Source organism: Rhincodon typus, unplaced genomic scaffold (genome assembly GCF_021869965.1).
Source record: "Rhincodon typus isolate 14 unplaced genomic scaffold, sRhiTyp1.1 hic_rhity00001464, whole genome shotgun sequence".
NCBI classification, from domain to species: Eukaryota; Metazoa; Chordata; class Chondrichthyes; order Orectolobiformes; family Rhincodontidae; genus Rhincodon; species Rhincodon typus.
The window spans coordinates 1-25,000 of NW_025967102.1; the positions used below are offsets into that span (position 1 = coordinate 1).

The 25,000-nt window shown below is 41.2% G+C and overlaps 1 protein-coding gene across 1 annotated transcript; it reads right to left on the reverse strand.

The window, feature by feature from the left end:
• Positions 1–4: 4 nt before the first annotated feature.
• On the reverse strand, positions 5–24,969 carry LOC109915982 (potassium channel subfamily K member 5; the record flags this gene model as incomplete). Its single annotated transcript, XM_048592574.1, has 5 exons — positions 24,916–24,969; positions 4,561–4,672; positions 4,284–4,450; positions 2,749–2,917; positions 5–189 (listed from the first exon to the last, which is right to left on the reverse strand). Coding segments are annotated over exons 3-5 (363 nt in total), but the record flags the coding sequence as incomplete, so codon positions are not given.
• Positions 24,970–25,000: the final 31 nt, after the last annotated feature.

Genomic DNA, 25,000 nt, shown 5'->3' on the forward strand with positions numbered 1-25,000 from the left:
GCTGGGTGTTTGACACGGTTACCACAGATTCCCTCATTCGCTTCCGCCGTTTCTTAATGGCTTTGTGTGCCTGGACGAACATGCTAACTTTCCAGTTGAAGAAAAGGGAAATCCATGCCAAACCCAAGTAGATCCAAAGCTCAACAAAGTATCTGTAAAGGATGTGGTAGTTGGCATTTGGGTCTACACCTATGGAACAAGAATATGATTAAAGGTCATTCTGCAGCTACTAAACTGAAACACAAGAATAAATGTTGCAAATGAGACAAACTGAAGAACGTTATTTATGCAATTCTAATGATGCAAATTGTTTTATTTCATTTATACCAGTATCAAATTATTTTGTTCTTCACATCTTTCTGGTACCCAAATCTGGAGGGTCACAAATAAAAAGGTTGAACAGCCTCAAAGACGCCACCAATATCTCTGGTTAGTGGGGAACAAAGAGGCAGATAGGAACACCCTGATAATTACTCTCCTCCACCTCTTCTCTACAACAAGAGATCTCAGAATCAGGAAGTAGTGAAGAAGGGAATGAGGAAGTGGAGAAAGGTTTTCGAGAAGTCACACCACTATCTCACGCAACTGAACATGTCTCAGGAAGACCTCAGGCGGAAATTGTTTCACTCGGCTCCTATTAGCTAGGATAAAGCAAAATCCAAGTTGAAACTGGACGAGTAGAGTGGATTTCCTCTCGACAGCCATACTGACCTTCTCACTCAGTGACCCTACCCCAGTGCCGAATCGAGACTCCCATGCTCCCACCAACCTCATCTATGTGACAGAATATGTTGCATGCCTGTCATAGTGAAGCAGTGAAAAACCTCAGGTGATCAATTTCAGGAATTGGGTCTGGGGTCCTCTTTGCCTCATCTTTCTTGGCTCTGTAGGGATGACCTGTATCTGGCTATGTAAGGTGACCTGTATCTGACCACACTAAGTGGTCCATGCCTGCGTACAAGATGGCAGACAGAAGCTAAGCAAAACTAAGCAGCCTGCTCACACAGTGAAGTACAATGGTACCTTCGAACAGAACCACTAGAAGGCTAGTAAAACATAGAAACATAGAACATAGAACAGTAAAGCACAGTACAGGCCCTTCGGCCCACCCTCCATGTGTCCCCATCCGAGGCAGTTCTGTTAAAAGGATGCCTTAGGACAGATAAATGACCAACTCCGGCTTTATTAATGAAAGAACGATTGACCCAGTAAATGAATTAACATTAGGCGTTAGATTAAGTCCTTAAGCAGCTGCAAGGATAACAGCTGAAGTTATTTCGTAGTAAATAGTTGCCTCTTTGAAGCTACCTACAATATTAAACAATTTCAGGCCAAAAATGCTCTAATCATAGAAGTTGGTTTCAATACATAACGCGAATATAATACAAGCCTTAAAAAACATTTAAATGTAAAGGTAAATCTAGATGTAAAGGTTAATTAGCCTTAGGCTTAGTTACAACTAACTGACTTTTTGTTTTTCCATTATGTAATTGGGACAGTGGGAAAATAAAAGGAGTAACTGAATTTGATGAGAGACAACACCAAACACAATGGGTAATAGAATTCCAGCTGTCCTTACAGATAAATAAGCCCGAGAAAGACCCGAAGGAATATGGCCATTAAATGTTTGCAATGCAAATGAATAAAATGAATGGAAAGATCCCAAGGACCAGAGATTACAATGTCTAGCTAACACAATAAGATGATGGGAACCTGGGGCTGTACATTGAAGCGCCAATTATTGATTAGGTGCCCCACGGGATTGGGTGTTTGGATTAAGGGGGAAGGACAGGGAATATATTGTGTTACAATAATCAAACACAAAATGTATAAAAGTGCTGTATTTCTTTGTAAAAGCAGAGCATGTGTCATTGATCTATCCTCCAAAGGAGGATTCGGGGAAGATCCTTTGGCTCTCTCCCTACATAAACCGGTTTTGGCTTGAATAAACATCTCCCACTTGCCTGAATCCTGCCTGCCTCCTGAGTCTTTGTCCCTGGTCGGGAAAAACTCTCCTACAGCTCTTTACCTTGGGACTTCTATTGATCATCATAGAGAAAAATCGCTGTTCTCCTCCCCTCCACACTGTGCGGCTAAAGCCACATGCTGGATAGTGGGAGAGTAAGGAGTTGGTTAGATTGTACATCTAGCATACATCCCTTTCTGGAGAGGGATGCTGGGGCAGTGTAGGACAGAATACTATTTTTGCCTCTCTTTTTCAGTTCCAAAACATGTGTACGTTGAGCGTGTGGCCAATTAAATAGATACTGTCAACAGCAGTTCATCCAGACAATTCTTCTACAAAACAAAAGTAACTCAGGACACTCAGAAGAGTCAAGTACGACAGCATTTTTGCTTCAATGGGACTGGAGTACAGTGATACTGCTTGTAGTGAATAGTCTATCCTTTATAGCTCTGTCTCGTTTGCAGGATTCTGATCTGGAATATCAGTGTGTTCGGAGCAGGGAATCTTTGAAGTCTCTTGCACTCTGGTATTGGACTGCTGCTGAAGTTCACAGTTAATTAAACAAATTGGTGTCGCAGTCTGCTTTAAACATGTGCACCTTATGGGTTGCGGTGACAGAGGGGTACCCTTGCAACATGCAATGCAAAACAGACATCTATGATCAAAATGTCTTCATACTCCAGTATCATCCCCATTTCAAACATCACATTTACATGATGCAAAAGCAGACCTCATGCCCATCAATCCAATAGGAGACAAACTATTCAGAACTGCATCCTTACCTGCCACGAAATCTCCAAACCCAATGGTGGATATTGTGATGAAAGAGTAGTACAAGCCTTCAATGTATGACCAGCCTTCAGTCACCATAAAGACAAAGGGTGGCATTACCAGATGCACCAGGACACCCCATACAATGAAAATAGCTGTGCAGGTTATCTGGGCCTTCCGCTATTAAAGGAAAGGATGGAACACATTAGGGCAAGAACAGAGAGACAGCACAGAATACACAAAAAGCAGCAGCTGTTACCTTCAGAATGCTTCAACATGGTTACATTCCTTATAAACACACCTCTACCTTTTAATTTCCAATTTCAACTAATGGGTTCATGTCAAAAAAGCCAATAGTATGTCATTTACTATAAACAAAATCCAATTAGCTAGAAATATAGCAGTTCCACAGGCACAGTATCTTAAAATTAAAATCTTATTTAACCTCTGCGTTTAGTTTAATTATTATTTAATCCTTGTTTATAAGTGCTATTTGATGGTGCTAAATAGAGTAGCGTTTTTAGTTATGGCTCAGTTTATAGCACATTTGTCTCAAGTTAGGAGATTGTGGGTTCCTCTTCAGAGACACGAGGACATCATGTAGTCTGAGTCTCTGGTGTAGTTCTGAGGGGCACTACACTGTCGGCCGTGCTGACTTCCTGATGAGATCAGAAGCCAAGGACTGCCCGCAGTCCGAGGTGGATATAAAAGGAAGGTACTGTCTGGAGAATGGCAGGGAAGCTCCGCCTCGTAATCCTGACCAACCATTTATCCATCAACTAGCATCATTAAAACAGATGATCTGGTTATAACCTCAATTGCTGTCTGTGAGATCTTGCTATGTGCATCATTGGGAGCACATTAAAACAGACCAGACACAAAAATTAATTCACTGGCTGCAAAGCATTTCGAGAAACCTTCCAGGCCACAGAGGACACTATGGCAATGCAAGCATTTCTTCCCAGTCAAATTCTGTTCACACAAACGGAACACTGAAGAAGATCAAAAGGATAGTGATGAAGAGAGAGAAAACCTAGCAGTATTTTGGAAAAATGTAAGTAGCTCTTTTCACAGGTCTGTGTGGCTCAGTATCATGCAGTAAGGCTTTTTTTAAATCTCAGTCCCTTCAGGAATGCACTGTACACACCAATTAAAAGCAAAACACTACGCACGTCGGAAATCTGAAACGAACACAAAATGCTGGAGGACTTCAGCAAAGTCTGGTAGCATCTGTGGAGACAGAGTTTACTCAAGTTCTGAAGAGTCCTGTCAGAATTGAAACGTTAACTCTGTTTCATTCTCCACAGATACTGCCAGACCTGCGCAGTTTCACCAGCATTTTGTGCGTGTTTGGTTTTGGCATATACATCGAACTGACTCGGAACCTTCGCATTACTCCTGCGGAAAGCAGCTTGGAATTTCAAGAGCCCAGAACAACGATCCGCCTGGTTTAGAAGGTGCAATGAAACGTGCAATGTTTGTGACAAACAGAAAAAAAAGGGGCTTTTTAAAATAAGAGAGAGAGAAGTGAAGCAAGTATGCTTACTGGACTCATGCCTTTCCTGGTCAAGGCTTCACCCAACTTCTTAGCTCGTCCTCCAAAAAACTTCCCCAACGCACTGATCCAGGAGAGGCAGAGCGGTGTACCAAACAGCCCATAGAAGATGCAGAATAGCCGGCCCTGTGAAGTCTTGGGTGCAATGTTTCCATATCCTGTGACCACATGCGAAGGAAGCAGAGGAGAGAAATTATATGTATTTAAAAAAAAGACAAAGTGGGGTCACGTCCAGAGAGTCTGACCACGCATCGGTGACGCGCCTTACCGATTGTGGTGATGACTGTTGCAGCAAAAATAACCGCATTCGGCCAGTTCCAGTTGTTGAAGGTCCTATTGCCGGTGATGGTGACACCTTGTCCTGCAGCCTCTTCGACAGTCTGTAAAACACAAAGTGGGGGGAGGGGAAATTTAATAAAACCAGCTTAACTCTACAGCGCCCTCACAGATTCAGAAGCAATACAAACACAAACCTCTTCCTCAAAAGAGGATACAGGCATCCCCCCTTCCCTGCTGGGACAATGCAAGGAATTATTTTTACATTACAGTACACTCAAGGCACTTTACTGTCCTTAAGTGTTTCATTAGATTTACCACTCATTTATACGTCATTATGTCACTTTAAGTAAAAACAAAACACTCCAAGGAGGATGAATAGAAACGAACAACACAGTTGTAAGGGTTCGACCAGTTGTGTAGGTTGACCTCAGTCAAGGTGCTGTGACGGCACAATAATTGGTCTCAATGTAGAGGAGGAGGAAGGAAAATTTACTACACAGCCTTGTTTTTGGTATATACAGCAACACTGGTAAGAGAAATAGGCTGCATTCCCACAGGAGTGGATTATTGGCAGTCAACCTAAAAAGGAACAGGAGTAAATCATGCGTGTGGATTTAGGACAGGGCCAAGCAGGGATCCAAGGAGTATCACACAATTAATGATCTCTGCCCCATGACTATGTGCCAGAGGTTGCGTGGCAACTGTAGCACAGCAAAGGAGACAGGATCTTCATGACAGGGAGGAAGAAAATGAGAAAAGACTAGAGGGAAAAGCAAAATCAACAAGAGTTTGAAAATGGAAAAATGTAGGAAATAGAACCAAGTTACAGTAATGTTGAGAACGTCATCTTGATCAACATTGATTAAAACTACTACAGGTCATAAGCTGCATTTGTACGCAATAAATTTAGGCTTCGCCTGACGAAAAGGCACCGAAGTGGAATGGGGTAGTAAATCAAAGCTTAAGGTCAACAACAGGAGAAGGGGCCAGGATTCAAACACCATATTCTATTTTGATTATAATTATTGGGATGGGGGTAAAGGGACAGACAGGAAATTCAAAAATACAACGCTTAACTACAACTCAAATTTTATTCAACCAAGTACAGAAATGGCTACAGTGCCTGAACACAGAATTCACTCTGAAATGGCTGAAGCTCTTTACAGTGTTGAGAGTCAGTGGCATCAAGTTTCAATTTTCACACACGATAGGCAGACGGACGGATGTAACAACGTGGAGGAAATTACTAGTGCACTACAGCATCCCATAAATCTCCAAATCTCCTAATTGTTCAACACCATTTGCAACTCCTCCGATACTGAAGCAGTCCATGTTCAAATGCAACAATATCTGGACAATATCCAGTGTGGAGCTGGAGGAACACAGCAGGCCAGGCAGCATCAGAGGTGCAGGAAATCTGACGTTTCGGATCGAGACCCTTCTTCAGAAGCTTTCCTGCTCCTCTGATGCTGCCTGGCCTGCTGTGTTCCTCCAGCTCTCCACACTGTGTTATCGCTGACTTCAGCATCGGCAGTTCTTACTATCTCTGGATAAAATCCAGGCTTGGTTTGGCAAGTGGCAGGTGACATTCACGCCAAACAAATGCCAGGCAATGGCTATCTCCAATATGCCCCTGAACCTGGGCCTCCCAGTGCAGGGGTAAAATCCACTTGCTCTAGAAGTGTGTAACAACGTCTCTGAACAGGTCGATTAGAAAAATAAGGCTAACTAAAAATTTATGCAGTACGATTTCTGTGGCTCTTGTGGAAGTGATAGTGACCCAGGAGGCCCAGGTTCAAGCCCTACCAGAGGTGTATATTACATCTCTGAAAAGGTTGATTAGAAATTATCTGGTCATACCTTTCATGTCCTCATAACAAAAACATTACCTCAAAAGAGACAGAGAAAGAGAAAGGCACACAAAGTATATAATACAGGCAGAGGCACACCAATGCAGACTCAGCAGCATGCAAGACAAGTTTGTTTTTGTTTTTGAACTGGAATGATCACCAAGAATTCATATTAGAAATCATTTTCATCCGAATCAGTGGCAGTGCCAGTGGTACAACAATTCCAAAGAGCAAGAAAGACCATTAAATCTTGTCAGTTGACATCAGAGATTTAGTTGCATACGTTAGCAAGCAAAGCTCGAAAAAAACAGGAGGCTGCCTCATCTATCTGTGCAACTTTTAAACATTAATTTGGAATAGCAATTTGCTGCTAATTCAGCAGGTGATCATTAGAAAGTCAGCAAAACAATTTCGAAACTTGGCTCTTTGGGTGAACGTTTAGCTGACTTGAACAGTTGGTTGGCTCTGTCAGCTTTCCAACTGATCTCCTGTCGGTCTCCAGAAACCACAAAACATTTTACATTTAAGAGTACATTTAAGACTGAGATAGATAGGTTCTTGATTATCAAGGGCTACGGGGAGAAAGCAGGGGAATGGGGTTGAGGAACATATCAGCCATGATCGAATGGCGGAGCAGACTCGATGGGCCGAATGGCCTAATTTCTGGTCCTATGTCTTATGGTATGTTTTGAACACAGAAAAAGGACAACAACATATTCGAAAACAGTGGTCTGCTACCTATTTGAAACACTGATCCAGACCCCCTGCCTGCACTGGCACTCTACTCCCAACTCAACATGTCACCCCTGAATGCCAGGGTTGTGAAATTCACTCACTCCTTTGCCTATTGCAGTGAATTAAGAAAAATATTAAAATTTGGTCAGTGGAGACTATCACCACATGACGCTAGCCCACAAGGTGTAGGGGTGGACTGGCTTTGTGACTGGGTCTGCCTACAGCCCTCTAAGCCATTAGCTTGTAAACATCATAAAGGTCTCAAGTACAGTACATGACAGCGGGAGTAATCTGTCCTCCTGGATCTCTCTCTAGGGCAGTGGTGCCCAACCTTTTCACTGTCAAGGCACACTGCAATGAGACAAGCAATCCTGACAGCCCACCCAGTTCTTTCATACTGCATGTGGGATATCAGACATCTACGCAAGAACGGCTCTCGGGGCTTGTGCAGTCAATAGGGGTTCCTGGTGTCAGCAGGTACTGCCATCAATAACAGGCGCTGAGGCTGCAGAGGAGATCAGAAGCACAGATGTAGCCTCAACACTCAACACTGCTTCCCTAAAGCTTCATGGCACATGTCACACCTGGTCACAGAAAACTGCCAGTTGTAAACCACTGATCTAAGGAAGGAATCAATCAAAAGTATTAGCCCCCTTACTTTCACTTCCCCACCCCTCATGCCAAAAACTCCACCCACAAGCCAGCCCCCACAGAAACTTAACCAGCAGTCGAACCAAAGATCTGCCACTGAAACAAGATGGCAAAAGGGTGGCCCAGTGGTTAGCACTGCCGCCTCACAGCGCCAGGGACCTGGGTTCGATTCCAGCCTCGGGTGACTGTCTGTATGGAGTTTGCACATTCTCCCCGTGTCTGCGTGGGTTTCCAATTTTTGGCCATGCTAAATTGCCCGAAGTGACCAGGGATGTGCAGACTAGGTGAGTTAGCCACAGGACATGTGGGGTAAAGGGGCTGGGTCTAGGTGGGATGTTCTTCAGAGGGTTGGTGCAGACTCGATATGCCAAATGCCTTGCTTCCACACTGTACGGATTTTATGACATAACTGGGGCGAGGCTCTGTTTTGCTACATTATTACTGATTACTCTGATAACCCAGATGGTGGACAAACAAACAGCAACAGGGGGCCTAACCGGTTAACACTTTCCATACACTCCTGTTATCTCTTCCCAAACAATCATACACAATGCTGTTAGTCCCTTTCTATTAAGTATTGTGCACACTGGCCTGCAAATACCATATTTACACCGTGGTGTGACTGCAAAGTATTTAAAAGTTTGTACAGCGCAAACCACTTCGAAACGGTGTTTATTTTGGGAGTGTTAGAAAAATAATCTACTGATTACTTGACTTTAGCGAAGAATTTGAATGCAACCAATGCTTAGTGCATACCTCAAGCCTTCTGGAGATGTAAAGTGTACTGCAACATGTTGGCCAAGGATATTTTACAAACACTCAAGGCTAATTAAATGTAAATTTATTCAAATAAAAGACATGGCACTGCTGTCTATAAAGCACTAAAAAAGACAGAGACAAAGAGAGGTAGTGAGGTCAGGAGCGGTGTTCCTGCTAAGCTGAATGGATGTGTGGCATCTAAATGCACTAAACTGTGTCTAACAAGTTTAAAAAAAAATCCACAGGCCTAATCTTAGTTAAAGACAGAAAAGCTAAATTTTAAAAGAGAACATTATAGTCCAATATTTGAAGACACACCCTGTAAAATTAGCTTTTGGAGGAGTTACACACAATCTTATCAACAGAGGTAATTAGTGGAAATAAAGTGTACAAGATCCTTCACTGGAAAATGAAAGAAAACATTTTCTTCCAGGACTATCACTATCACAAGATCCACAGAGCTCAGCAAAATAGTTGATGATAATATTTTCCAATACAACTGAACCTCAAGCATCAAAAGTATCTGTTAAAAAATGGTTGCAAGACACATAAAATGAACCCAGGACATTGATTGCTGAAAGAAAGAATAGTTGCCATCCTAGGAGGGCCAATTTAAAAATAGGTCTGAAAGATCACTTCCGCCAAACCAACTTAGTGACTATAGTTAGTTACACTGCATTTTGTAACAATATAGTGGTATGACTCGAGTTTAAAAAATAACTACAGAACAAGAATGCGTGACTGACAAATATGACACATCCATTGTTGTTAATTAACCCAGCTTATAAACATAAAAGTGTACAGAAGGCTCTTCCTTTCCTCTCCATCTGTGGGTCTGCTTATCTACATGATAGCAGCTCGTACACACCATTTTGATTGGGAGAATCAGCACAAGAAAGGTTTACATTTGCAAGGAAGTGATGTGGCACAAGACATGGCTCAAATGGAAATCGCAACATTTGTTATTTTAAGGAAAGAAACAATTAAGAAAGGAGGTACATCCGATACAGTAATTGAATGACCATGGCTTTCAAACCTATTTGGTGCATTTAGAAATGCACCTATCTTAAAAAATATTGACCATATCCATACAAGCAGGCTTGATAGAAGCCACCCTTTAGAAAAAGATGGCCACTGGATAATCTTAATTGCCCCACAGCCAATTAAGTACATTTGATTTTTTTAAATATTTATTCATGGGACATCTGAGCATCACTGGCTAGGCCAGCGTTTATTTCCCATCCCTAATTGCCCAGAGGGCAGTTAAGTGCCAACCACATTGCTGTGAGTTTGGAGTCACATGTAAGCCAGTCCAGGTAAGGATGGCAGTTTCCTTCCCCAAAGGACATTAGTGAACCAGATGAGTTTTTTTTCTGACAATTAGCAACTGTTTGATGGTCATCATGAGACTGTTAATGCCAGATTTTTGTTGAATTCCAATTTCACCATCTGCCATGGCAGGATTCGGAACATTACCTGGGTCTCTAAATAACCAAGTGATATTATCTCTAGGTCACTGCCTCCTGTTATCATGGTTGAAATGTGAGAAGCCAATCTTCTGCTATTTAGGGGAACTTATTCAGCAATAATGACAGTGACCAGTTGATTTATTTGTCCAGTGTTGATCAAGGAACAGAGTAGATCTATCTGCTCTTCAAAGCAGTACCACTGCATCTTTAGCACCCTCTTAAATGGATAGATATGGCCTTGGTTTCATAAGTTATCTGGAAGAGCAGCACTGTCCAATGTCAACCTTGAATTCTGTGTTCGAATCAGAGGCGTGAGTACTAATATCTGAGCCAAAAGTCACACTCAAAAGGTGCTGATGAACCAGCTTATTTCAGTAATGGGGCTTGGAGTGGTGGAAGAATTTTATCATGTCACTTGGCACAAGAATTCTGCCCACTTGGTTCCAAGGAAGAGAGCCCCAATGGGATTAAGAGCTTGTTAAATATTCTGTAGCAGTGATCACAATGGCACTTAGCTGGTTAAACTCAAATTGTTCTCCCACACACACCTGAAGCTCCTTGAACTTGGGCATTTGGTTAATGTTTATCCAAGGTCACAGGGCTTGGACCACATCCCTGTGGGAGAGACAGAGTGCAACAGCAGACAAATAGAAACTCTTTAGGTGACACTGAAAACCAAGGCCCTATCTCAGACAGACACTGAAGAATCCTGAGGCAATGTTGAAGAAGAACAGTACAGCAGTCCCCCACAAAGTGTTCTGACCAACTCTTTAATCAATATTTTTTAAAAAAAGAGATTATACAGTGATCTATCAGTGTTATTTTTTGGAATTGGGTGCATGTAGACTGCAAGTCAATTTGCCCTAGAAAGAAGGAGACTACATTGCAAAAGCACTTCAAAATATCCTTACATTTTGAAAGGCACCACATAATGGAGAATGAAAGGAAGTTGTGTTCAAAACATTAAAGCCATGGTGTTTTTAATTTGCAGACCAGAGTGCTACCGCTAAGTCTATTTTTACGGAAGGAAAAAAAAATAGTAGAAATGTATCAGCAAAGAGGAGCAGAGTTCGAAGATTACTCATATTCTTATTCTTGGGATAAGAGGGAAATATAAATAGTGGCACGTGATATTTTTCATAATCCATATGAACAAAGAGATACTCAGGACTATAATTACAGATTCAAATTATATGCTGTGAAGGCATTATATTGATTTGTAGAACTTTGCGGTGGTGAGTGAATGCAGCATTTCATGCAACAACAGAAGTAAGTCCATTTACTTACAGACAAACTTATCTTGAGGCATGCGATACAGATATACTAACAACCCTGTTTACCAAAGGCTGTGCTCCTCCAAGAAAATAGAGAAACACAGGTCTGCTAAGTGCCACGGGAGTGAGATTTCAGGGACAGGAGGATGAAAATTCCCTTTTTGATGAAAAGCACAGGAAAGGAGCAAATGCAACTATATCTCAAATCTACTTCCACCCAAAAGCAGCTTGTAAAGGATGATGAAACTTTCTGAAAAGGCATAGGTTCCCTCCTTCCCATTCTAGATCAACAGGCCCAGATGGGTTGTCATGAAAATAATTAAAGAAACAGAGAATATAGAAATTCCACAGTATTTAAGAGAGTTGACTGCTGATTGTGATCAAGGGGGACCCGACAGTCTGTGCAAGGATACGTATTGACTGTTCATTGAAGGACATATGGGTCTAGTCATTTTCTCTATAAGAGCAAGTAAAATTGTATTTCTGCCCTATGAATCAGCATTGTTATCACTTAGCAGCATCTGCAGCAAAATAAATACTGCTTAATGCAGTAAAACATTGATGAGAAACAGACATCCAAAAATACTCAACAGCTGGAAACTCCTACACGATCAGATGTACTTACAATAAAAAGCCACTTACATAATTACACACATTCAAAAACATAGTGGACATGCAAACATTTTTCAAACTACTGAATTTTTCAAATTGTTACTTTCTCAAAAAAAAGTACTCTCACTCATTGGGAAACAAGATTCTCCAGGCAGATACACTTTCTGTAAGGGAAACACATATTCTCCTCCACCTCTGTCTCTCTCAAATGAGACCTTCAAGCATCCGAGCTCGGTCCAAGATTCTAATTGTCAACTCCTCCCTTTGACCAACAGAGAAATATTCCAGGAATTTTGTTTTAGGATTTTCTTTAATAAATTCCTAACACAATGTTTTGTGAAGAAAACTTGTATTTATATCATTCCAGACAAGCTTGTCTGCCTTGCTATCTTTGGGCGGTTATCACTTTGATGGTAAAAGCACAAATTCTGGTAGGGATTACAACTCGACTTACATGTGTTCTTCCAATGTTATTTCAACATAATGGCAGAACAGTCATTTCTGTATAGCTCGAGTCTATTACCAATTAGGTTCTGGAGCACAGCAACATGACACTCCTTAAGGAGACTGTTTAACATCACTTGGGTGCTATGTTAGATAACAGTGTGATCAGAGCAGCACAATTCAAGCTATTTTCCACACCCTTCCAAATACAGCATTCCCTTCCTTTCTACATTAGCCCACTCCCGTCCACCCCCAATCTCCCTCAAATCTCTAGCTGTGGTCCCCAACTCAACATTAAAAAGAAGCTAAAATGAACTAAAACAAAAGGAACTGAAGCCAAGACAGGCAGTAAAGAAGAACAGTCCTGACAAAAGGAAGCTTTTTAACGTTAAAGGCTCGATCATCATTAGCTGACTGATGACTAGAATCCTGCTTTTACTACAAGATTCAAGATGTTCCCTGGTTTTCTGGGGATTGTATTTCACAATTTCATTGCCTTCTGTGAAAAATTACTAATCAGTGGCCTTGGTTATAATCTAAACTTAGATTAGTAAAAGTGAAAAACAGTTACCATTTTTGTACCATCAAAAACAATTTAATTGTTTCTCTATTCCCTCTTTCCAACCCAATGTATCTTTGGCACTCGTACACAACAGAAAAATATTGTGGTCCATAGAATATACATATCACAGCTGAGAATATGCTGAAACACATTATCGAAAATTCTGGATGTAAAAAAAGGCTATTTTAATATCATTGACCTAGCACGATCCTCCAGTCTCACCATTACACTCCAAAATCATTTCCCACCATCACACCAAAACAATAGGATTTCTATGTCACCCGCTGAAGATAATATGATGCATTTTCCGCTTGATAGTTTGAGCTTGCGTCTATTTGTCCTACTCCTGTGATTCTCTAACTTTAGTGACACCTCTCAGACTGTGTGACATATCCCTTGGCTAATCTGTACTCCAGCTACATTTTCTCACCTGAACTCCATATATCCCTTGATGCCCTTGCCCAGCAAAATAAAATCTATCAACCTGAATCTTGCAAACTTCAAATGATTCACCCAGAGTTCAGTTTTGTTTTGTTGTAAGCACACGTATGTGGAGGAGTTTGGGGAACAAAAACAGAACACTACATTCTCACCTTTCTGAAGAGCGGTTTCCTGATTTCACTCACTAGACTTTAGTTTTAAGACTAAGATTGTATTTCTCTCATTTTCAATTCCCTCCAACCAAAGAAACAGTCTGTTCATATCAATCCTATCAAGTCCCTATCAAAATTTAAATCTTGCCTCAGCTCCCCTGTTTTCAGAATGTAAGGGAGTAAAAGCCAATTTTTTTTGATCTCCGAGGTGATACCACAGGTCAAAACAGACAGGCTTAACTTCCTCTCAACTAAGATCTCAGTGCCAAGAATGAACCTTGCGACTCTTATATTGTCTACTTTCAACACTTCAATGTCTCCAGGGCTTCCGGTGCCCAGAGCTGAAGCACTGAATGAGGTGCGGTCTGAATCCAAATACCTCTGCAATAACAGTAAGGGAATAAAACATTTTGAAGTTTAAACATTGAACACAGAGTCAGCTCAAGAGATGTAATTAAAGAGTAAGCAGATCTCCAGCCTACTTCCAGGAGAACACACCCAGTCTTTTTGTTGCAATTAGTAGGACTTCTTTTGGATTTCTCCCTCCCTGCCAGTTTTATCCCCTGTACAAGATATTAACTCTATAATATTGTTTCATCATGGTCCTGCACTTCATAGCCAATCATCTGCTCTTTATTTTGTGAACCCAGGTTGGGTACATAACCGTTGGGAACAGTGGATGGAAGAACAACCTTATCCACCCTGACTGTGTACACCCACACAGATACATTATAATACATATCTGAGGGACAGCCATGTTGTGAGAGGCACCGTGTTTCGAGAAAACATTAAACCAAGGCCATATCTGCCCTTTCAGTTTCACATTAATGGTGCTACCTTAAAAATAAAGAACAGGGAATTTTGCCACAGTGCCTTGTCAATATTAACCCTCAGCTAGAAACCCTGGTCTGATTATAACCAAATTTCTGTTTGTGGAAATTTGCTGCACACTGTACGAGTTAGCTTCTGCAATCCCTACATTTCAACAGTTACGACACATTAAAAGTAATTTCACAAACACTGCAGTTATGAAAGTTGCTCTATAAATGCAAGATTTTTAAAAAAAAAACATTTCAAGGGAAGTGGATGCACATTTGCAAAAAAATACAAACATTTTAAACCAAATGCAACTTAAGAAAATATTAGAGTAAGTAATCAAATGTTTGGATAAAGACAAGGTTACAAGAAGCACATTATAGGAGAAGAAGCACAGACAGGCAGAGAGAGCGCAGGATGAAATTCCTGAACTGTATTCAGGACCAAGATGAAGATAAATTAGTTCACTTAAAATGCTGCAAATCTTTAAAATTTTCAACCACAAACCTCAACCACATAATTTGGATATGTTCAGCAAAGTTGAGGACAAGCTGAAGTTTACTAAGATCCCAATTAGGAGACCAGCCCCGGAACACATTAGAATAATTGAGTTTGGAGGTAAAGACAGACTGCAAAATTAGTCAACATTTGCTAATATTGCAGCATTTCTGTTGAAAAGGCCTACTTTTTAAAACAAATATTACATTTTCCAACATTTCCTGGCTTCTATATTACGGTTATATTCTTTCCTCTGGTTAATTTTAGCAAATATTTTTAATATCTCTTGTTAAAAAAAAACACAGGAATTCCCATGCGTTTGGACTGGGAATCCAATAGCAATATTACATACAGTTGACACAAGTCATCTATCCCAGGCCCCAAGACTCTACCCATACCAAAAGGTTAACAGATAAAACTACAGAAAAGACTTGAACAGAATCCCACCAATAAGACTTTTTTTTTTAAAATGATCATTACAGTTTTCAAGTAATACCAAAGAAAATATTTTCTTCAGAGTTTGACTAGTCAAAATTTGATTTATTTATTGTCATGTTTTTTTTTTACAAAATACCGTGAGAGTATAGTGTCATCATTCTCCAGCACCCAGCTTAAAACACAAAAATAAACCAAAATGTAGAATATAAAGGCAAAAGAATAAAGTGCTCAACTTTACAGTCCTTCCACTTGAGGTGAAAAAAGGTCACGTTCTCGAAGCTTAACTTGTGACTGACAATCTGGTCCAGCCGGTTTCCCCAAGGTAACCACAGGGGAAGGTGGCCTTTTGCAAAAATACAAAACACCAACCAGTTCCCCACATTAACAAGCAAACTATTTTTCAAGGAATTAGTCACTAGTGTAACCAGAATTTTACTTTGATGTATTCACCATGATTTACTGAGCTTCTTTTAGATCCAAAATCATTAATAGAGTTTCACAGCAAAACTATGTTTCAGGTACCATTACTTTTCAAAGTACTGGTTGGATGGAAAGCACTGGAACATTTTCTCATTAGTCCATCCCACCATGCCAGTAGTGGGCTGACTCATCACCCCCATCACAGTACTGTAGGTCAAAAATCAGAATGCGAGTTCCCTATCTCGGTGAACAGATCAGGCGTTTTTGACCCATTCCCCACCTGGAAGGGACCAGGAGAGCCCAGAGGAATTAAGCTAATTAAAATGAGAACATGGAATGAAGGCTGCCTTTCATCCTACATTTTAAAACAAACCATTTACAATAGATCCTACTATGGATACCACCCCAAAAATTGTTTAATCTGCTCAATTAGGGAATGTGTTTGCAGAACATTCCATTATTTTCCAAGAGGCGACTCCCTCCTAAGGACAACAGTCTCCAAACAAGGTAATGAAACTAAATCTATTTCATCTGTTCATCCCAGGCTTCATAAGCTAAGAATCTATAGACATTACAACTGCTGAATAACACCAAAGGTGGAACAGGAGACATTTACCCAATAACCAGTGCACACGATAAAATGACAATAAACACCTCTTCAGATTGTTGATGATCCCTCCTATAAAAGGAGGCACCAACTTCCAACTAACCGGAAAGATGCCATGACAAGTACTTAGTTTGACAGTAATTTCAAAACACTTTGCCTCTGGCATGTACTCCTTGGTAAGTGTCATATTTAATTCCTGTCGTACTTTTGATACCAGATTCTTGGGAAGTAGTAACCTCTGAGCCATCAGGAGCACTGCCACAGGAGTAATTAATAACAGCAACGGGCCTGTCCGACCAGTCGGAGCTTTAATATAGTTGGAGGTTATGAACAGTAGTCTCAGGAAGGTGGTTGCCAATCCCATGTGACTCGAACTGAACAAATATCAATTTGAAAGCATTCAAGAATACAGACTCCTCAGAGATCCAGTTAAATTTATTACATACCATGGCAGTTCAACAACTGCAACCAAACTGGTTGAATCAGGAAAGATTATATCAGCCATTAAGGCAGGATAACTATAGGATGTTGCCAAATGTGTAAAAAGTGACTAATCCAAGTAAAATAACACAGTGGATTCTTCCTGTCATCGTCTTCTTTGATCTTCTGATCTAACGCAGAAGATTTACCTCACATAAGATAGAGGGGGGCTAGGTTTCATTGCAAACCATTTTACTCAAATTCACCCCTTCATTCCTTCCATCTCTCAATTTTCATGGCCTCAAGTTACATACTTGACAGAAGCCAAACTTGATCTCTTGTGATTGTTGACTAACAAACTCAACAATGCACAACAGAGAGTGAGAATATGATTCTGTGCAAGCAGGCACACACATCTCTCTCTCGAAAGGAGGGATAGTGACCAGATGAGCATGACAAACAAAACAGGACTGTCAGATGATAAACACTTGATTGAATAGAAGATGCGCTGCTAATAAGAACTGAAGATTGCTGCATTGCAATAACAAACAGCACTATTTAGACTGTTCAATCCCATGGCAGTGTAAAATCAAGAAATCTTTTCTCAGCGAGGCTTCATTCTCAGATTTTTCATGTAACCTTTTCTGTTTATTTAAGGGTTAAGTCTCCATGGCACAAGTCAAACAAAACATTGAAGGGGATTCTAAGGTATTAATAACCCATTAAGTCATCAAGTCCACAGCAAAAACAAACAAATCCCTGTGCGTAAGATTCTTCATTAGTGACTTTGGAGGTAACGTCTGTGAACACATTCAAACATAATGTTGGGAAGCAGATAAGCGAGACTTATAATTTCTGATGTTCCTGAAACCTTGCAACAAATAGTTGAAACATTTGGACAATAATCATCAAGAGAAACCCGCAATAACCTCATGGCGGAACACATTTATTATTGACCTGGGACTCAATGTGCCGAATAGCCTCCTCCCGTGCCACGGTGTCCATGCTGACTCTTTGCTGGAACCATTTGAAACTTTTCACTGCCAGCACCAACACCACTGCTCAACCCCAGTGCTCCCATGCTTCATAGTGCAACATCCTCTGCTAAATTTGTGCAGGAGTACTTCCTTCCAAAACAAAATCTCACAGTCTCAGCCTCAACCACTTCCTGCAGTAAAGCATTCTATATCACAATAATTACTTAAAGGCATTAAATTGCAGCTTTTCTACTTGATAAACATGGAGTCCTTGCATCACAGTGCATTGGGGAAGAATCTTTACAACATTACATTAGCCAATAAAATGTCTGAATGTTAAATCAGAATTGCGCAATCATTGCAAAATAATTAATTAATAATTTTATTCCCGAGTTTCCGGTTCTCAAGATGAGATAGGACAGGTTTATGTCTACCAACATTATGAAGCATGAAAATTAATATTGTTTTGTAATATTCAATTTCTGATTGAACTTCATTGAACTGCACCTGGAATCTCCATACCTAATTCCCGCAATGAGCAGCCATTAATGCCTTGGGAAATTTCACTAATGCTGAAAAACGTATTAATGCAGTTTACTGTTGGTAGTGCCACATTTTTTTTTGACCAATTGCTTAAAGTTATGACAGGACCACCACTGCAATTTCTACCCCATAGTCTTTTTTTGGTATTTTGTTTCGTGTTGTTCCTCTGATTAGTTTCTCAAAAGTGAAACAATAGGAAATTGAAACATTTAATATTATCCACATGCAGAGACTTTTATACTGTAATATGAAAACAGCATGCCATATCAGAGTCAGAATCAGAAAACATAAAAAGAAAACAGAATGTGGTGGCTGCATATAATTGATTCAAGTAAGTCAGTGATTTGTGGTATCCAGCAGGTTTTAAATAGAAGCTGAATTGCATCTTTTATTCCCCCACAAGACCTCCATTATAGCTCATCTTTCTGTGGCAGTTCCACAAGTCTACTTAAAGTAGGGGTGAGACTCCATGACGTGATAAAAGCAAACGTGCTTTCCTGCTTTTCACTGTCTTGGGCTGAGTCACATTCACTTTTCACTAGAAGCCAAGTGAGGGTAGAACAGTAACTCAAGATACTTAGTCAGTAATTGACTCTTAATTCCAAATCAGCGGCAAAGACCAAGACCATACATTTGCCTGCGTTCAGGCAAACCCTTAACTGTGCTAACGTTATTTTCTCAGAGACAGATTATGCAATACGTCACTGGTGTAATGACGCTTCTCCTTCATTTACAGTCAGCCTGGAATTTTACAATGAGGGAGTGCAGGTTTCTGCCAGATTCCAACAGAATGAGCAAAAATTGAAGTACAGAGTTGTAGATGAAAGTCTTTTCACTGGGCTGGATATCCTCTGAACTCTAGCGCAATATTTCAAGACTGAATCAGACTCCTTTCCGGAAGGGGCTGCGCAGATAGCAGAGAAACTTATTCCATACATTTTCTCATAAAAGGCACATGCACTGGATAAAGCTTGATCTGTGTGGAATGTTTGAGTCAGAGTTTGCCAAATGTTGCAATACGATGCCTGAAACAGTCCAAACATGAAAGAACATGAAGAATCAGACTGAGTCAATTCAGATCTTAGCTCCTTCCAACAACTCTCTTCGTAACGGCAAGAATGAAAGAAGGATTTTTTTTTTCTTAAGAAAAGCAAAATGTTCTTGGGAAAGAGGAGTCGTCTTTCACATGGTAGTATAATGCCTTAAGCAGTGCAATACTTCCATAGAAGGAAGGGCTGTTTCTAGAGAGAAGACAATGGAAGATTCCAGAGCATCCAGATTCTGAGTGCAGACATCCCACGGTGAAGGTCAGACAGCTCCTTAGTCAATAAGGCCAAGAATTAATCAGTGATACTCATTGACCTTGGTGAGGAACTAAAGGAACGCAACATTTGTGATAAGTGACTGAAATATATTTTCTTTTGAAACAGTAGTGAGGCAAAAGGACATATTGGCTTGGAATAGGGATCATTTAGGGAACCACAAGAAAATTGCCCAAGAATGTACAAACAATATTGTCACATTTTCTTTTAAATACAGCAGGTTTCAAAGATTGAAGATACCTTAGCGGGACATCCTCACAAGGAGGATGAGGGCAGCGACACAGGGTTAGGAAGGGACTGCGATTTTTTGGATGGGAGAGGGGCTGTGATTTAATGGTACAGGAAATGAAAGGGTCAGGACATTAGGAGACTCGAAGAAGCTTTTCTTGGATGCAAAGTGAAAGGTTGCCAGGCAAATGTCCTTGGGGGAAATTTCTCGCCGGTAGGGTCTTGGTCCCGAATTGTCGGCCTGCAAGAAGTGCAGAGAAGGGAATTATTTTCTCCATGTTATTGGGCAGGGGCCAGGTGGGGGAAAGAGTTTGGTATGCGCCAAGGTGGACTCCACCCCTAATGTTGCCCTTCAGTGTATATGTTCCCATCGGCATCACTCAAAAGGCATTGGTATGTTTTACGAGGCACACTTCATAGCAGCCAGAAAGACTTGGATCAATTTTCCGATGCCAAGTATGCAAACAGAATAATTCTGAAGGCTAAGTCCCAAATGTTGTGGATAACTGCTTCTTGGTCCTCAATGCAATAAGGTTGATGCACTGTTGGTGCTAAACAACATACCAACTGGCCTTTCCAAGTTAGTGTGCTAATTTTGGCCTGTCAGGACAAGTAAAGCTGCGACTTGCCCAATGGTACTCCAGTACAATTTCTCCCAAGTCCTTCTGAGCTCACAACAACCATCACAGTCATCCTGCGCATTCTGTTTTGCCACTTAGGGTCACAGAGTCATAGTTATACAGCACAGTCCAACTTATCCATGCCAACCAGATATCCTAAACTGTCTATTTCCATTTGCCAGCATTTGGCCAATATACCTCTGAACCCTTCCTGTTTATATACCCATCCAGATGCCTTTTAAATATTGTAATTGTACCCATCTCCTCCATTTCCTCTGGCAGCTCATTCTACATATGCACCATCCTTTGTGTGGAAAAAGTTGCCCCTCAGGTCCCTTTTAAATCTTTCCTCTCTCACCTTAAACCTATTCCCTTTAATTTGGGCTCCTCTACCCTGGGATAAAGACCTTGGCTATTCACCCTAGCGTCTCTCTAAAGTCACCCCTCAGCTATACTTAATGCATTGACCAACGAAGGCAAGTATGTCAAATGCCTTCTTCACTACCCTGTCTACCTGTGGCTCCACTTCCAAGGAACTATACAACTGCATCCCTAGGTCTCTTTGTTCTGCAACACTCCCCAGGGACCTACCATTAACTGTGTAAGTCCCAATCTGATTTACCTTACCAAAGTGCAACACCTTACATTTATCTAAATTAAACTCCATCTGCCACTCCTTGGCCCATTGACCTGTTTGATCAAGGTCCCATTGTTCTATGAGATAACCTTCTTCGCTGTCCACTACACTCCCAATTTTGGGGCCATTTGCAAGCTTACTGACCATACCTCCTATATTCACATCTAAATCACGTATATAAACGATGTAAAGGAGTGGACCCAGCACCGATCCCTCTGGCACACTACTGGTCACAGGCCATCAGTCGAAAAATAACCCTCCACCACCAACCTGTCTCCTACCTTCAAGCCAATTTTGTATCTAATTGTCTAGCTCCCCCTGGATTCAATGTGATCTAACATTGCTAACCACCCAACAATGCGGAACCTTGGCGATTTCCTTGCTGAAGTCCATATAGGTGTCTACTGTTCTGCCTTCATGGGTTTATAGCTACACCAAGCAGAAAATGTTGTTTTGTAGCCCAGTGATCAGAATAGTCAGTGGAAGAGAGAAAAGAGAGAAGAGGCCAAAAGCGGCTTGTTAGTAGCCAATAGGTTATCCATGAAACCATGGGAATTCCGGTCTTCTCCTGGATCTGCATCAATATGAAAATAAGTCTAAGTACTTTGTCCATTGTTCCCTGGTCCAATTGCTTCTTCTGAGGGATAATGGCTAGGCCACTGTAGAGCTGGACAAAACCTAGGAGATCATGATTGACAGATGCTCTGCCCATTTTACCATTAATCTTGCAGAAGAGTCTTCAAAAGGACACATGACCTGGCTTGCACGGTTAAGTTGAGCCATTGGTGCTTTCAATCAGCTACCCACTGAGGGATACCTAAACAGAGCCAGGACCAAAATGGTTGAATCCCTGAACTAATCCATGAAACTTGCATCCAAAGTTTACTATACTGCTGGGTCCCATTTAATGCTGGGGGAAAAAAAAAGTGGTACAACGCTTACCACATTCCCCACCAAAATGTTTTTAAACAGTCTAAATGTTTAATTTTTGTTCTTTGCCATCCATAATGATGGCCACAAATGCGTTTAAAGGCCTAAGCTGCTCTAAGGTCACCACATCTTCAAATGAAACAACCTCAATGTTACCAGGGTGGCCACTACTTTGGGGATAGGCCATGGACAGCCAATGCCTACACCATCACAACCTTTTGCTTACTCTGTGCTGTGGATGTCCAGTACAGCCTTCAACATGAATCCAGCATTACAGAAACATCTAAAATTGAATCTTCTTTGGCACTGATCGGGGGTAAGTCAAAGCAGACATTTTGGAAGGATTAGAGCAATATACCACATAAAGTACAACAATTCAATCAAGTGACAATGTGGAGTTCTACGGATTACGGCGTGCACTTTCAATGCCACCACGTCTAATTGCTCTGGATGTATAATAAATGGAGTTCCAACTGGAGGATAATCGATGTGACTCTTTGACAGTATTTGCAAATACTAGTTTCTGCCATTAGTAAAACCAGCCAGGTTTCAACAAAACATCAGCAGATTAGACATAACCCAGTGGGACACTATAACAAAATCGAACATTCAACAGATCAGCAAAATCAAAATGTTATCAGTGGTGATATGCACCATAGCGCTCACCCAGTCTCCAAAGGCAACTTCTCACTTTCTATGCTTTTTATTTTAAGAAAAAAATACAGAATATCACATACAGCTGAAGTTTGTGCGGATGATGCCTCAAGTACAACAAATACTTTAATAAACAGCTTCTGCATACGCAGAGAAAACAATGGCCTTGATCCCATTGAATCAAATTACTCAATGGAAAAAAGAAACAATTGACGAAGAAACAGCAGTTCAGCCCATGAGGGCTACTTGTGTTTAACCACCCACCTTTGGACCAGTGAATGTTTGCAAATACCCTCTTCCCTTGCCACCTCATATGATACATTTCAAGCCTAACTTTTCACAACTACATCCGTGGGAAAATCTGTCACTTGCCCGATGGTACTCCAGTACAATTTCTCCCGAGTCCTTCTGAGCTCCCAACAGCCACCAGGGTCAAAAGCGAGAGACATCAGCGCACGTTGCAGTTGCCTCCGGTGCACCCTGTTACGCCACTTAACGTACAAAAGAGAAAAGAATAAAGTTAGGGATTAAGAACAGTGTCCAGTTGCCCCCAGATCTGGGTGCAACTGGTTTTATAGGCTACGTCAAGCAGAAAATGGTCTTTTGTAGCCCAGTGGTCGGAATAGTCAGTGCAAGAGAGAAAGGTTGCAGGCAAAAAGGCTTGCCTTGCAAAGCCCTTCCTGAGACAACTTTTTTTCTTAAAGTTGAGGGGATGTCAGTTTCTGGGATAACCATCAACTTTTCACTTCGGCTGAAATTCAGCTTCAGCCTGATAAATAATCCAGCCCCAACATTTTTTCCATGGATTAGAATGTGAAGATTGTTGGGTGGGTTGTATAACGGGGCAACCGATTCACTACCTTCCAAACTGCACCCTTGCTTAAAGCTGAATTTCAAGCCACTCGATACATCTCCAGGATCAGCAGTTTCTTCCAGATCAGGTGAAATGATGTCAGATAGAGTGTAGAACCTTCCTCTATTCTAACCCAACAGCCTCAGTCTCAACTTAGTGGGCGGCATCGTTATAGCACCTTCATTCCCCTCTATCCCACCTCCCACACACATACTCAGGCAATCCTGAGGCATTGCCAAGCAAGATGACAACTTTACATCAATTAGTGTGTAACATGTTGTGGATTGATGTCCATTTCCAAAGGGGTTGAGACACCTCAACTTAATTTCTCATTATAGAGAACAGTCAGAGGATTACACTGCCTCCATTAATCTGATTGAATCCAAATTTTAGACCCTGACGTAAAATATCAAGCTGGAAGAAATAAGGGATATTGATACAGTGTTTAGCTGCAAAATGGGCATATTTGAGTATATAAGGATGGTGTCTGGGTTGGTTGAGTGAAGGCAAAGGCCACAAATATAAAATTAGTTCTTGTTCAGCCGAGTCAAAATCCTGGAACTCAGGTCTTAAAAGCACTGTGTGTGTCAAACACCTCCCCCCACAACCCCCAAGGATTGCATTGGTTCATCAAGGCAGCTCAGCGCCACCTTTGGCAGGGAAATTAGGGATTGGCAGTAAATGCTGGCCTAGCCAATGAAAAAATTTTTAAAAAGCTATCGCACAGCAATAAAACACTGCAAGACGCAACTCTTGATCACCTTCAACTAATCCCACTGCACGTACCAGGGGAGAACAGGACCAGGTTTGGCTGTGGCAGTCCAAAGTGGTCAATGTTCTTTGTCAAAACGTATGCAACCACAATGGCAAATCAGCCATTTCACAAAAAGGCTACCTGTACACCTGCAACTGTACTCCAGCAATGAGCCAACACCTACAGGTAGGTGGCAGGAGAGAGTTTCTTGGCATTTGTTTTTGAACCTCTGGAAGTGTTTGACAAGTGTTTTGAGTAGATTGGAAGGAGACCTTGAGAAGTTCCATGCAAGCGTGGCAGTTTATAATTAGTTGAATGGAGCTATAAAATTAATCAGATAGCAACGTTGTTTCCAGGTGAAAGTCAAAGGGTAACCTCTAAAGTACATGTTGGAATGCAATAATCAGGAGTCTATTAAACAATTTTATTACCACTGGCATTAATGTGCGGGTGAAGAGTCATCACCGCAGACACAACTGAATCCAAAATGGCTCAGAGCCAGATTGAAGGGGTTTTCTTTCCTCTGTGTGGAATGTGTGTTTGTTAACAAGTGTGTTAATGTCCTACCAAAGCAGTGCTATCCCTTTCAACGCCCAGTATATTGCAGAGGGAATTAAGTCCCCCACCCAACAGTCAAGTCAATAGAGAGAAAAATAGAGTTCAGTCATTTCAGCTTACAGAAGGGGAAGGGGGTCACCACAATTGCGAACTGCTTGGCGGACTTTTCCACAGCACTCGTCTATACAGGGTGACGTTAGCCAGT